General features: G+C 41.8%; 1 protein-coding gene across 1 annotated transcript; it reads left to right on the top strand.

Moving 5' to 3' along the window:
* Positions 1-2,926: 2,926 nt before the first annotated feature.
* On the top strand, positions 2,927-13,146 carry MRPL39 (mitochondrial ribosomal protein L39). Its single transcript, XM_050979101.1, is given in 10 exon segments — positions 2,927-3,025; positions 4,349-4,555; positions 4,778-4,917; positions 5,523-5,622; positions 6,873-6,940; positions 8,228-8,344; positions 9,875-9,939; positions 11,128-11,281; positions 12,292-12,339; positions 13,012-13,146. Coding segments are annotated over 10 exon segments (1,032 nt in total). The 5' UTR covers positions 2,927-2,982; the 3' UTR covers positions 13,102-13,146.
* Positions 13,147-14,223: the final 1,077 nt, after the last annotated feature.

Here is a 14,223-nt window from a genome sequence, read left to right as displayed (position 1 = left end):
TCCTCTCATGCATTCTCAGTCCCTCCTTATCTGCCTGCAATTGCTGCTGAAGAGTGAAGAGTAACTCTTTTCTCTTCTTAAATCTGTTAACCCTGAGCACTACCACTATCACTGATGGTTAATTTTGGCCAGCAGTGGGACTGCCTTAGATCCAGCTGGCATTGGCTCTGTTGGACACCAGGAAAGTGTATCTGATATCTTCTCACATAAAAATACAGGGGTCTTCCCCTTTAGCTCCCCTGCTCTTCTCCTGTGTTGGTTTTGCATCATGGAAGTGATGTTTTGGGAGAGGCTGCTGGCAGCTTCTTTCATGTCTGATAGAAAACCAATCAGTGGTTGACTGTGGGAATTGACAATCTGATGAACCACTGGAAAGCTGTACGGGCCACTGTGAAAAACACATGTTAAAGATTAAAGAAACCTGTTAACTTTCTCTTTTCTCTCCTGGCCACCAAAGAGGTAACAGGGCTGGCCCAGCCCTTGTCTCAGCCAGGCTAGGCCAGGTGGCCCCTGCTGAGCCCCACTTCTGGCTGCCAGGCAGGGGAAAGGAGAAGCCCATGTGTGCTGCCTGCTGAGGTTGCAGTCACTCCCAGCCACAGTTCCTGCCTCAAGCTACAGAGCCCACCCAGGTTAGTGACCATCTGCAGGCCCCAGGCAGGACATTATCTCTTGCAATGCTTCAATCCTCCCTCAAGTGAGAGAACGAGACAAAAGTGCAGACATGTACAGAAACAACATGAAGATGCTGATGTCAGTGAAGAAGTCAAGAAGTCCTCATCCTTCCCATCCAGATGGGAAGGATGAGGAGATGCCTTTAGTTTTAAGCTGAAATCTTCTTGCAAAGCTATGGAGAAGGACTCCTTTTTCCTTATAATGCATGAAGGTATGGGGAGATTAAAGTGCTCAAAGTATAGCTATCAAGCAAAGATCCCCATCTAAAGTACATAGATATTAAAGTAGCTGTGATTCTATAAGAAGTTAGAACTTCCAATAGAGAAAGAGTGAAAAGTGTTGAAGATCCTGTACCCCCAGAGAGAGAAGAAGACGATCTCTGTTCCTAGAGATGAAGATGATTTCAGAGATAGATAATAAGAACCTTTGCATTTGAACAGCTCACCTTTAGATCAGTACCCCATAAGTTGACATGGCCCATAAACGCAGCTGTAGGAAAAGCTTGTGGAACATGGGAGTGATTTCATGATTGCAGATGTCGCTGGGCAGCTGCTATTCATAGAAATTGAGAGCCACAAGAGAACTGTTTTCTTGCAGAGAAGTCCCCATAATGTTAACAAGAGGGACTTCTCTCCCTAAGTGAACTGAAGAAACACTATTTATTGGTGGTAAACAGACTGAAAATTTTAAGCTTGTCTGTTTACATTGTCAATGGGAAAGAAAAGGTTGTAGGGGGAGTAGAATTGTCATGAAGGTTTTTGTTCTGATCCTTATTACTCTTTCTTTTAGCTGCTGTTAACAAATTTTTCTTTATACCCTTTTTAAGCCTTGAGCCTGCTTTGCCTTTCTTCTAATTCTACCTCACAGAAGGAGACAAGTAAGTACATTCTAGTGAGTACACTAGTGACTGGCCAGCACTGAACCCACCACACTAATTAGTGCATTGGCCGAAAAATCTCAAATTAGCAAACCTAAACCACTACACGAAATTGGTGTTTCCGCCAATTTCAAACTGAAACTGCCACATCTTCCCAAAGCCTAGCCATGCAGGTGAGCAGTGTTAGCAAAGGGGAGCAGGCAGCCAGTGGTGGAGGTACAACATTCTGGGATGATGTTCCTGCCTAGAGTAATTCTCAGAACTACTCTCCAGGAAATAGCACCAAGACAGTCAGAGCTCACACAGTGTTTGGACAATGCTCTCAGAATCACAGAATGGAATTGGGAGACACTACCTGGTCCAACCTCCCTGCTTAAGCAGGGTCATGCCAGAGCACATGGCACAGGATTATGTCCAGATGGTTGTGGAATATCTCCAGTGAGAGAGACTCCAGAATTTCTCTGAGCAAACATGGTGTGACTCCACAACCTCTGTCTCAGGCACATGGTGGTGGGATTCTTGGGGTTGTCCTGTGCAGGGCCAGGAGCTGGACTGGAATCACAGTCATAGATTCACAGAATGGTTTGTGTTGGAAAAGACCTTGAAGGTCATCTAGTTTCAATCCCTTGCCATGGACAGGGACACCATTCACTAGACCAGGTTGCTCCAAGCCCCTCCAACCTGGCTATGAACAATTCCAGGGATGAGGCAGTCACAGCTTCTCTGAGCAACCTCTACCAGGGCCTCATCACCTTCACAGGGAAGAATGTTTTCCTTATATCTAATCTAAACCTACTCTCTTTCAATTCAAGTCATTTTTCCTTCTTCTGTCACTTCAAGCTCTGGTAAATAGTCTTGCCTCTCTTTTTTGTAAGTTTTCTTCAGGTGCTGGAAGGCCACAACTAGGACACCCTAAAGCTTTTTTTTTTCCTGCCTGAACAATGCCAGTTTTTTCAGCCTTTCCAAATCATAGCGGATGTTCTCCATCCTCTGATCACCTTGGTGCCTCCTCTGGCCTGGCTCCAGCAGGTCCCTGTCCTTGCTGTGCTGGGAGCCCAGAGCTGGATGCAGCCCTGCAGGTGGGCTCTCAGCAGAGGGGGCAGAGGGGCAAAATCCCCTCCCTGCCCTGCTGCCCACGGGGCTCTGGATGAGCCCAGCACTCGGGGGGCTCTGGGCTCCCAGAGCACACTGCCAGGGCATGTCCAGCCTCTCACCCACCAGGATGAGATCGTCCGATGATCGCTGCGGGTCCCTTCCAAGGCAGAATACACTCTGTGGCTCGGAGTTGCGGCGGGGCTGCTGGAGGTGGCGGCAGCACCAGGACCCGGAGGCTCCCGCCGCCCGGCGGCCGCGCTCGGGACAGCGGCGGAACGGCGCTGCTGCGGCCGGTGTTCCTGCCGGAGCGCGGGAGGTGGCACCGGGGCTGCGGGAGCATGGCCGCGCCGTGGGCCGCCCGCGGGCTGCGGGCCGGGAAACGTGAGTGCGGGAGGGAGCCGGGAGCCGGGAGTGCGGGAGGGAGCCGGGAGCCGGGAGTGCGGGAGGGAGCCGGGAGCCATGAGTGCGGGAGGGAGCCAGGAGCCGGGAGTGCGGGCGGGAGTCGGGAGCCGGGAGTGCGGGGCCGCGCCGAGCTCGGGCTCGTACTGCAGCAGCGCTTTCAGGGGCTGAGGGGCCTCATTAGGCCGCGGGGGAGTTGGCCTGTCTGAGGGAAGGGTCTTTGCAGCCAGGGAGCGACATTAACAGGACCAACTACCCAGAGTATTTAGGGCTGGAAGAGAATTCTAGAGATCATCTAGTCCTGCCAGGGCAGGGTCACCACGAGCAGGTGACACAGAAACATGTCCAGGTGGATTTGGGATGTCTCCAGGGAGATACTCCACACCCGCCCAGGGCAGCTTATTCCAGTGCTCTGCCCCTTTCCATGGAAAGAATTTCTTCCTCATGTTGAAGTGAAACTATTTGTGTTTTAGTTTATGGCCATTGTTTCTCATTCTGTTGCTGGTCACCACTAATAGGAGTCTGGCATTAAACTCTTGGCGCCTGCCTTTGAGATATTTATATGCATTAATGAGATTTCCTTCCAGTCTTCTCCTCTCCAAACTAAACAGGGCCAGCTCCCGCAGTCCCTCCTCAAAAGAGAGATGCTTGAGACCCCTCATCATTTTTTTGACCCCTTTTGTTGCCTCAGTTTCGTGTTGTGACTTTGGGCAGGCAGTGCAGGGTCCCAGCGTGCTGGAGCTGCAGAAGTGCTACCTTGCACATGTTGAGACAGACAGGTGGGTGATCGGTAGTGTTGTAGAAACCAAAACCTTATAAAGAGGCTTGAAAACACAGAATGGGTCACAGAATGGTTGAGGTTGGAAGGGACCACAGTGGGCCATTTGGTCCAAGCTCTGCTCAAGTAGGATCATTCCAGAGCATGTGGCACAGGATTGCATCCAGATAGTTCTGAAATATCTCCAGTTAGGGAGACTCCACACCCTCTTTGGGCAATGTGTTCTAGTGCTTGGTCACTGTACAGGAAAGTTCTTCATGTTGATGTGGAACTTCTGTGCATCTGTTTCTGCCCCTTGCTTCTTTTCCCATTGCTGGGCACCACTGAGCCAGAGCCTGGTCCCTGCTCTGACCCCTCCCTGCAGGCACTGACAGACACTGATGAGGTCCCCTCTCACTCATCCCTTTTTGAGGCTGAACAGCCCCAGCTCCCTCAGGCTTTCCTCACAGGAGGGATGCTCTGGGGGACTCACCCCAGGGTTGCTTGCTCTGGGATGATTGCTCACTCAGTGTCTCTCCTGTCCCCAGGGTACATCTCCACGCCAGCTTTCTCTCGGCTGACGCCCGATGAGGTGGTTCGGATGCGAAATGAGCTCTTCACCAAAGAGAAAGAGAGACAATTGTCTCTTCACCCACGGATTGAGAAGATTGAAGTGAAATACACTGGGAAGCTGCACCCTGGCAGTGTGTTTGTCATGAACAAGGCTCTGTCCACGCCGTATAACTGTGCCATGCGTAAGTGGATGGGCTTCTGAACTTGCCCCTCATGGTGAATGTTGTGCTGCCAGTTGAAATAGAAACAGTTAATTTTTGGAGGCTTATTTCACAGTTCATCCTTCCAGGTCATTTACAAATATGAAACTTGCAGTTGTTAGAAATGCAGCAGTCTGAGCTGCTGATTCTGAAAAATATGGTTAATAACTAACTAATACTTTAGGGTTTCTTTATTTTCTTCAGATTTAAGTGAATGGCATTGCAAGAACTCTGTTCTGGCTTCTGTGGATGGTGAAATCTGGGACATGTACAGACCCCTGACCAAATCATGTGAAATTCAGTTCCTTACCTTCAAAGACGAAGATCCAGAGGCAGTAAACAAGGTAAGTTATTATTATGTTGCATTGTAGGTGACCCTAATTATGACCTCTTGATTCTGTGTGCACCTTTCAGTTCCATGCCTGTCTGCTTTCTTGAACTTTGTTGTCATTAAAGTTCAGACATTCTTAATGTCTTTTTAATGGTGCACCATGGCTATCATTAGCTGGACTAGAGTGTGGGTAGGTGAATTGTTGGCTTTCCTTTCAGCTGTTGTATTATTCTGGAATTTCAGATTTAAATATCTCCAGGGTTACATCTGGCTTGCATTCTAAGTGCAGTTTTGATTTTTTTTTTATCTGATTCTGTTTGGAGAATCATCTCTGAATAGAAATTTAAGTGCTAAAGAAAGTAATAATAGAATTATGGAAAAGGTTGGGTTGGAAAGGACATTAGAAGCTCATCCAGTTCCACCCCCTTCCATGGGCAGGGATGCCTTCCACTAGACCAGGTTGCTCATAGCCCTGTCCACCCTGGCCTTGAACACTTCAGGGGTGAAATGCTTGGGTTGGCAGCTAGGTTTGTGCATCATCCAGTTAAGCTTTGGGAGATTTTTTTTGAATATTTAGCTTCTAGGCATTAAATTCCTGTTCTGAAATTCTCTTTGCAGGCATATTGGCGTTCCTGTGCCATGATCATGGCGTGTGTGCTAAAGAGAGCATTCAAGGATGAATACTCAGTCAACCTAGTTAAAGCTCCAGAAGTGCCAGGTGGTAAAAGTGTTTTATATTGATTGTCTTTTGCTGCTTCTCAAGTGAAAACTTAGAAAAAATTATTTCCAATGATTGATGGTACTTAGCATTGATATGTTTATGCTGTTGTAGTTGCCTTTAATTTATAATAACCACACTGAAAACAATTTTGTTATCAATGTTCAGAAAATAGGTCTGTGTGGCCACTGGGTTTCAGACCATAGGATTTCATAGCTGAAATTAGTAACTAAGCCTCTGTATTGTGAAGTGACATGAGCAAGGTTTCTAGATGTGATGAGACATGTTTCTGTGGAATTTGCTCTAATAACTGCATAACTTTGTCCATCACTTGAGTTTCTAAAAATGACAATGTCTACACCAAATTGGAAGATTACTGAGGTACAAACAAGCTTAGTAACAACTGCTCATCTGTGATCTGACTTAAGATTTAGAAAAGTGAGAAAATGCCCAAGAGAAGAGGTTGTTTCAATAACAAAATCTGCATAATTATGCATTTAATATATGAGAAGGTTGATTGCTGGTCATGTGGAATGCTATAACTGCTTCTCTTTTTAGCAGTTTTAGCATTTGTTGTAATTAGTAAGTACAGATAAATATTTCAGTTCTACCAGAGTTTGGAATAATCTTGGATATACTCAGCTATATCATTATACTGTATGTACAGAAATAGTGTGATCTTACTGGGTTCATGTATTTGATTTCTAAATACCCATAAGTCAATATACACAAAAGAGTGTTCTAACAACTGTCAGATAAATTTGTGTTGCCTTTACCAGAAACTTGTGCATTGCTTGTGTCATGGATAAACAGCTCTAATGTTGTCTGATTTCTCTATCCAGAAAATTCCTCTTTATTATTTAATAGCTCATATTTATTGTATGAGACATACAATGGAAAAATGGTGAAGTATTTTTGAAGTGAGTGGTTTTGGGTTTTTTTGCAGTGTTAGATGCAGCTTCGTGAAGCAGTTTATTTTTTCCCCTCTTTATTGGGATTCTCTTATATTGACATTGCAGTAAAACTCCTTTCAAATTACTTTCTCATTCAATGAAGGGAAATTAAAACAACACAAGTTCAATCTGTCATTCTATAGTATAATCAGAGCTGAAAACTTTTGTTTTATGATGAATTTCTAAAAGTAATTCTGTTTTTCTTCTAATTTATTTTGTTGTAAGAATATAGTATGATTGTGAGATGCATACTTTGTTACAAACATGAATATTTTTCTCTTTGGATTGGAATTGCAGTGATCTCTGGAGCTTTCTGTTATGATGTGGTTTTGGACAATAAACTGAATGACTGGAAACCAACAAACGTAAGCACTTTTCAGGCATCAACCCAAAAAGTTCTAGAGCTTGTGTCCTTGTCCAGTTGTTCTTTTTTGATAGGGGAGAAGAGACAGAGCTTTTTTCCCTTTCTGTTAGTGCACATTTGGAGTAGTCTTTGGGAGCTGATCTCTGCATTTACCACACATTGGTGCTATGGCAGAGTGCTCTCACATTTCCTTTCAGACAAAAATAAACCTTGTGCTGTCTTCCACATGCTTTCAGGCTTTAGGTCTGTGGAGCTAGAGAAAATTCTAGTCTGAAGTACAAGTTCAGAAACAGTTGATGGGGCCTTTGGGACCTCAGTGCCATATTTGTTACTGTACAGATCTGTTCCTCCTCAGCTGCTCTTGCCTGGTAATGTAGATGCAGCCACAGTCTTTGTGTGAGTAGAGTCTCTGAAAATAAAAGTGTGTATAAGGCATATTTTTTGGTGGTTTACAGCAGAATCAGTTTGTTGTTGAATCAAATCTGTGAGCACATTCAGCTGCAGCTCTCCTTAATAGCTTGCTTATGTTTCATGCTCTGCAGTAAAGCTAATAATCTCAATGCTCTAAATCTCACAACCATTTGTGATCACAAATGTTTTACCCATCTGGGGCCATTCTTGTTCTTATGCCCAAAAAGCAGCAGAGGGGTGTATGGCTAGCAAAGCAATGTTGGTACAATGCAGAATTTTTCTTCAATATGATCTTGTGGCTGAAGTAATTTAGTTAGAAATATTTTCTACGTGACATTTTAAATGTAATTCCACCTCATACCAATTTATTATTTACAAGTAAATCTGAATTATGCAGAACCTCAGATTCTTGTCCAAGGTGGCAAATTTTTATTTATTAAATATTCATTACCTTTTTTTCACTTTGATCTATCATAATAGAGCTTATTTATAAGTGAAGACTCTACCCTGGGAAACAAGATTTATAGATGAGTATTCAACAGTAGCAAGACTGTGTTTGTAGTACCATGTAGGTAAAACCTACTATTAAACATGCCTACTGCCTATTAATTAAACTGCAGTTTAATTAATACATATTGTTTTTGATGGAAAATGACTATTTCTCATTGAAATGACTGGGCACTGAGTCTGTCCATTAAAACAGTGATGATCTGTAGTGCTCTTATGATACTAGTAAGACACTCCTACAGTAAAATTGCTGTATTAGGGTTTATAGTAGATAATCTTTGTTGCTTTGAATAATATTTAGGGTTTGCTCTGCTTTTCTGTTCACTACAGCTGTGAAAAGATGGTTACAGTTTTTATGTTCTTTTATTAGGACAACTTCTGTTCTCTTACAAGGGATGCCAAAAAGCTAATCCATCAAGACCTGCCCTTTGAAACACTGCATGTTGAAGCAAAAGTAGCACGTGAAATGTTTCAGCATAATAAGTGAGTGTCTGAATTTGCCTTTCTTTCAAAGAGGAAATTAGAAATCAAGGCAAATCTCTGCTTGGTTTTATAAATTTAAAATAAAATGTGACAGCAAAGTAAAAAGGTACTTGTCCCACTGCTCTGAATGAGTCTGCCTCCATTCTCTTCCCACCAACTTACTCACGCCAATTTACCTAGTTCTTGTTGTTCTCTTCAGAGGCCAGCACCAGGCACCTTTACTGGATGTAGATTTGTGACAAACTGAAAGACTGAGACTTCTTTTGTTCACTAGTGAGCTTCAAGATTCCACTGCTATTAAGTTGAAACTCTGGTGGTTAGCCTTGACATGGTAGCCTTTTCTGAAAGGCTTCCATATTTAAAGAAATGTATATTTTTCATGTCCTGGTATCTTCAAATGAAGATTTAATGAAATGCGGTTTTTGAATTGTGCAGGGGAAAATGGGTAAAATGCTTTGGTCTGTGCTATTAAAAAAAGGTTTGTTCAAAGGTGTTCAAGGTGCGTCTTTTTTGCTGAAAAAAATACCTCAGCCATGTTTGAGTTCTCAGCTTTTTGGCAGTTGGAGAGATGTAGGGGAAAATGAGAAATAATTTATCATTTTGTGAACCAAAATTAAACTACAATGAAGCTGAAGTTGCAAAGTAGCAAATTTTTTAGCTTTATGCTGCAGGTAATTTTAATGTGACTTATGGATCATCATCTCCACTTTGTTGGCTGCACTGACAGCAGGTGGGAGCTGACTTTTGATGGTCCCTATAGATTTTGTGTGTAGAAAGCACAGAGAACACTTACCTGTATTGCAGGCAACCAGCTGTTAAGGGTTGCACATTGCATCAAGTCAGTTTAGGTGGTGTCATGGTGTCTTCTAGTCTTACAGGTGACCTGAAAAACTCTTATTTGTAGTAGTAGCTCCATTGTATCTTTCTGAATAAAACTGCTGTGGGAGCATAGCCCTCCTATAAAATATGCACAGAATAGACTGGAGTAGATATTTGACTAGGAAGGGAATTACAACAAGCACCTAGTTCAGCTGGCTGACTGACGTGGGGCTGACAAGTTATAGGAAGTTATTAAAGGCATTGCCCAGATGCCTCTTAATCAGTGACAGGCTTGGGGCATTGACCACCTCTCCAAGAAGCCTGTTCAGTGTTTGAGCACTGTCCCCTAAGGAAATGCTTCCTCATGTCCAGTTTGAACTGCCTCCCAGCACAGCATTGAACCATTTCCAAACATCCTGTCTCAGGATCCCGTGTTGACTGTGCCTGATGATTGCACTATTTTTAAAGTGCCTTTCAGTAGTGCTCAGTAAAATCTCTGTAGTTTTTCCGTGATCTGAGGTTAACTAACAGGTCTGTTAATGAAGCCTCTCAATATGTGTTCTCACTAGGAATTAAAACCAGTCTCAAAGCTCACATAAATACAAGCATGATTTTTAGGAATTTTAAATGAATTAACTTAGTTTCTGAAGTGCTCTTATAAGAGCAAGGTGTTAAAGGTGAAGATTTTTAAAATAATTTTTCTTTTCTTGTCCAGATACAAATGGAGATGATAGAAAGAAAATCTTCTCAGAATATGGAAGGAATTGTACCATTACATAGGTAAGCAAAACTGAACTTTCATTCTGTAACAATTCACTGGAACATTTGAGTATATTGCAAGTACTCTCTGCAAGTGAGAAGAGCAAGTTACTTGGGATGGTTTTAAATTTAAAGATCCCTTGTATTCGTTACTGTCTGTGGGCTATCTTAAGTTAGTGTGGTTTGTTTCCTTGGTTTTTTAAATGTAACCATTATTTTGTGATACTTTGTGATAGTATGTTTCTATTTCTGGTTATGTTAAGGGTAGTAAGTGCCAGAGAAGTCTTAGTGTTTCCTTGCTTTTACATGAAAACTAAATAAATCTCTAGAGCTTGACAGTCTAAATAAAATACAAACCAAATACTGGTTTGAAAACAAAGTTAGCATTGTATGATGGATTTTTCTTTCAAAGTTGTCAAGATCTTCCTAACTTGCAATCTACTGCTTTGTAGTGGTGGAGATGAGAATAGAGCAGCATCCTGGGGATTCAGTGTAAGATACAGAGGCAGGGTAATTGCCTGTATCTCAGGCAGTTCTCTGTCTTAGGCTGTTATAGGATATTCAGTTGTGTACATGTCTAAAGAGTTCCTAATTTGTTTTTGTTCTATCTTAAGAGGCATCATCTATCTAAAGGAACAGATGTCTTTGCAGTGGTGGTTCTTGAAGTTCTAGAACAATGTTGTGTCATTCTTTCCTTCCTCCCATTCTGATTTGCTCAATAAAGGGGAAAATGGGCTTACCCATGGCTTTCTGGGAGAGGTTCATTCTCAGTATTTCTTTGCTGTACTATGCTGTCTCTCTTTTCTTAATTGATTTGCAGTTTTCCAAGAGCTGGAAAGGGAAATAACTGTGCAGGTTGTAAGCACTGTACAGTGGAAAACAGGTGATCTTGGAGACAAATCTTTTTCTGGCAAATGACATCCCAGTTTTAGAGCCAACATGGCAGCAAAGACTTTTTAAACCTAAGATCCTTTACTAGACTTTAGGTTTAAATTTTCGAAGTTCATTTAAGGAAATTGTGTGACCTGTACTTTTGGTTTAGGAAACTTCAAAATGCTGAGCTGGAGGTTTGTTTAGATTTGGTTTGGGATTTTTGTGAATTATCTTTCTGTTGATTGGAATTTGCTAATCAAAAATAAAACCTAATCTCCTTGTATTTTGCTCGAAATATTTTTGGCATATAAACTGGGTTTTTTTTCATCCCTCCAGGTTTGGTGACTTTGTAGATGTCAGTGAAGGTCCTCATATTCCAAGGACAAGTTTCTGTTTCCAGTATGAGATAACAGCAGCCCATAATCTTCAGACTGACCAGTCTGAATTGATAAGGAGATTCCAGGGTGTGTCCTTGCCAGTCCATTTGAAGGTAAGTAATCCATTTTGCACAGGTTTTCTTTCTTTAAATTAGAGCATTTTACCTGTGTTTCCATTTTTGTTAGGTGCTGTGTTGGTAGCTAAATGGAGTTCATAGTTGAGGGCTGTAGAAAAGGAGGGCCCCTGATGGTGACTGTGTTGGATATTTAGGGTTCATTATCCTGAAACAGTTGTGGATGTGCAGTCAGAACTAGAAAAGTTTGCATGAGAAGGCCCATGATGTTATTTTTCAGTATGGAAGGTGTTGTTTCGGTTGTGTAATTCCTGCATGGATATTTCATTCTGCTTGCCTAAGTTGTGTATGCCAGTCTTCTGACATCCAAGCTACTGACAGTGCTTAAAAGAGCAGAACTTTGTATTTATACTCATGATAAATATACCATTCAAAGAATTTCATGACAGCAAAGTAAAAAGTAGCAACGACAAAAAATGTCCTAACTCTAATGAGTCTTAAACAAAGAACTGACGGTGGAGGCAGGAGTCTTTATTCCCATTAGTGTTTGCTTACATGATTTTGACCTTGTGATCTAGGACATGTACTATTGTCTTAGTTGGGGAGTTTTCAAGGGTTCCTCAGCTATCTCTGTGTTCCCTTCTTAAGCATAATTCCTTTTTTTGCCAGTTAATTCCTGAAGGATTCCACACAGTGGATGAATCATAGAACCATAAAATGGTTTGGGTTAGAAGGGACCTTAAAGTTCATACAATTCCAATTCCCTTTCCCTGGGGAGGGGCACCTTCCACTGAACCAGGTTGCTCAAAGCTCCATTCAACCCGGCCATGAACATTTCAGGGATGGCGCATGTGATGGGTAGACATTTATTCAAGTCCCCCACGTGAAAATGGGCAAATTGGACACCAGAATTTTAAGTTGGTAAAACAGAACATTTGAACTGGGCATTATTATGGTTTTGTGCCATCACTTCTATACATTTGTCAAATCTGTTCTATGATAAATTATTTTTTACCTCTGCTAACATCATTTAATGACATTTCACACAGGCTCACCACACTGTGTGGCACAAACTGCTGGAAAGATCAAAGAGGCTGGTAAGTCTCACTAGTGGTAAAGTACAGGTTCCCAAATACAAAGGTATTCTGTGTTAGAGGACACTTTGAATGATTAGTGGTAGGTAGTATACTCAAGAACATATATTTAGGAATGGAAATATTCACAGGTGAATGGAAATCAGAAATCTAACTGCTTGTTTATTAAAGGATGTGGTAGCACTGTTTCTGAGGTCTGTTATTAAAAAGCATTGCGCCATTTAAAAAAGTACACTATTTGATTGATAGGATTTGTCCAATTAAAAATACTTCAAGGTAAATGGAACTATAAGATATTTTAACACACATATAACCAAATAACCACTATCAAGAAATATTTAAACATAGGAAGTCTTTGTAAGAATTTAAAGATCAGCTATGGTAGAGCCTTTTAATCAATAATTTTACTTAATTGTTTGGCAAGAGACAGAAAAAAAAGTACTTCATGTCTTCTGAAGCTTGTTAGCCATGGATATGTTCTGGGCCTGCCCCATGGCATTTTCCCTGAACTTAGTTTGAATATTCTTGTCCTTTGGGTTGTTTAATTTTGGAGAAGATGATAGTCTTTGTAGGTTGTCCTTTCTTGTTACAGTGACAGAATGAGGGGAGGAATTTCAGAATCAAGGAAAGTGAAATAATTTTTAAAAATATAACAAAATTGATATCTTTCTGCAGGTCACTGAAGAAGAATATTTGGAAACAGCAGCAAAATGTCTTGAGGCAAAAGATGGAACTGAAGAAGGAAAACGTATCAATTTAAATTAAGTTGAACCTCTAAATGTACATAATAAAACATGTATTTTTACACGACTTGTTTGTGCCTCTTACAAAAATGTCTTGGGTAACTAATTTGAATTCTGTGACATAAATCATAGATAAGTATAGACACAGGCATACACAAAGTGTTTCAGTCCATTTTAAAGGTTCCCTTAAAGAAAAAAAAGGCAGGTGGAGTGTGGGAACTCAGCACATCACTCCTGATGTCCAGAGCTACCAAGAGAACCCTTGGGGTGGGCTCGGGATCCTTGGAATGTTGCCAAAAGGACTTGGTGGCTTGATTTTGATCCATCTAGGGATGTGCCACCGATGTGTGAGGAGATGGAACCTGTGGGAATCACTCGGGTGTGAATGGTGAAGGGAAAACATAGTTATAGGGTAAATTACAGATTTTGGGGTTTTGGTACAGGGGGGTTGTGGAGACAAGATGGAGGAATCAGGGCATGTCACAAGGCTCTTTCTTCTTCTTGTTGTCCATCTTCTGCTGTGGTGTTGGCACTTGGGGATTGGTCTGGGGTGAGGGTGCACTTGGTGATGAGGGTGATAGGTATTGGGGATAAAAAGTAAATATGATATACGTAGTTTTTGTTATAAAAGATGTGCCCGCCTCGGGGGTGGTCAGAGTGCCTTTGGCTGCCGTGCTGGTCAGATCCAGATCAGGCAGAGAAGGGACTTTGTAGATAAGAAACAATAAACAATTCTGAAGACCGAAAAAACCTAGAGTCCAGACTCATCTTTTGAGGCCCAGAGTGCCAGAACCATCCTAAGCGTGTGTGGGAGCAGAGACGGACAGCCGAACCCCATAGTGGAGGGAAGTTAATTTTTTATCTGCAATAACTTGCAAGTTGCCCCTGTCCTTATCTTGACAACAGTAATTGCATGTGTCCATCCATATGTTGCTGCCTACTGTAACCAAAAGTTGAGACAAATAGTATCTTAAAAAGATTCCCTTAAAAGTATGTAAAGGTGTAATTGCCCCTGCTTTACCAATACAAAAATAGTAGAATGTAAAAGCCAGAAAGTTCTTGGAGTTCAATGATTTCTCTCTGCTGCACAAGTGCTGTTAAAGATAATTTTCCAGAATAATACCAAGAATTTAGTTCATTACTT

This window comes from Serinus canaria, chromosome 1 (assembly GCF_022539315.1).
Source record: "Serinus canaria isolate serCan28SL12 chromosome 1, serCan2020, whole genome shotgun sequence".
In the NCBI taxonomy this organism is placed as follows: Eukaryota; Metazoa; Chordata; class Aves; order Passeriformes; family Fringillidae; genus Serinus; species Serinus canaria.
This window is presented reverse-complemented; position numbering and strand designations above follow the sequence as displayed.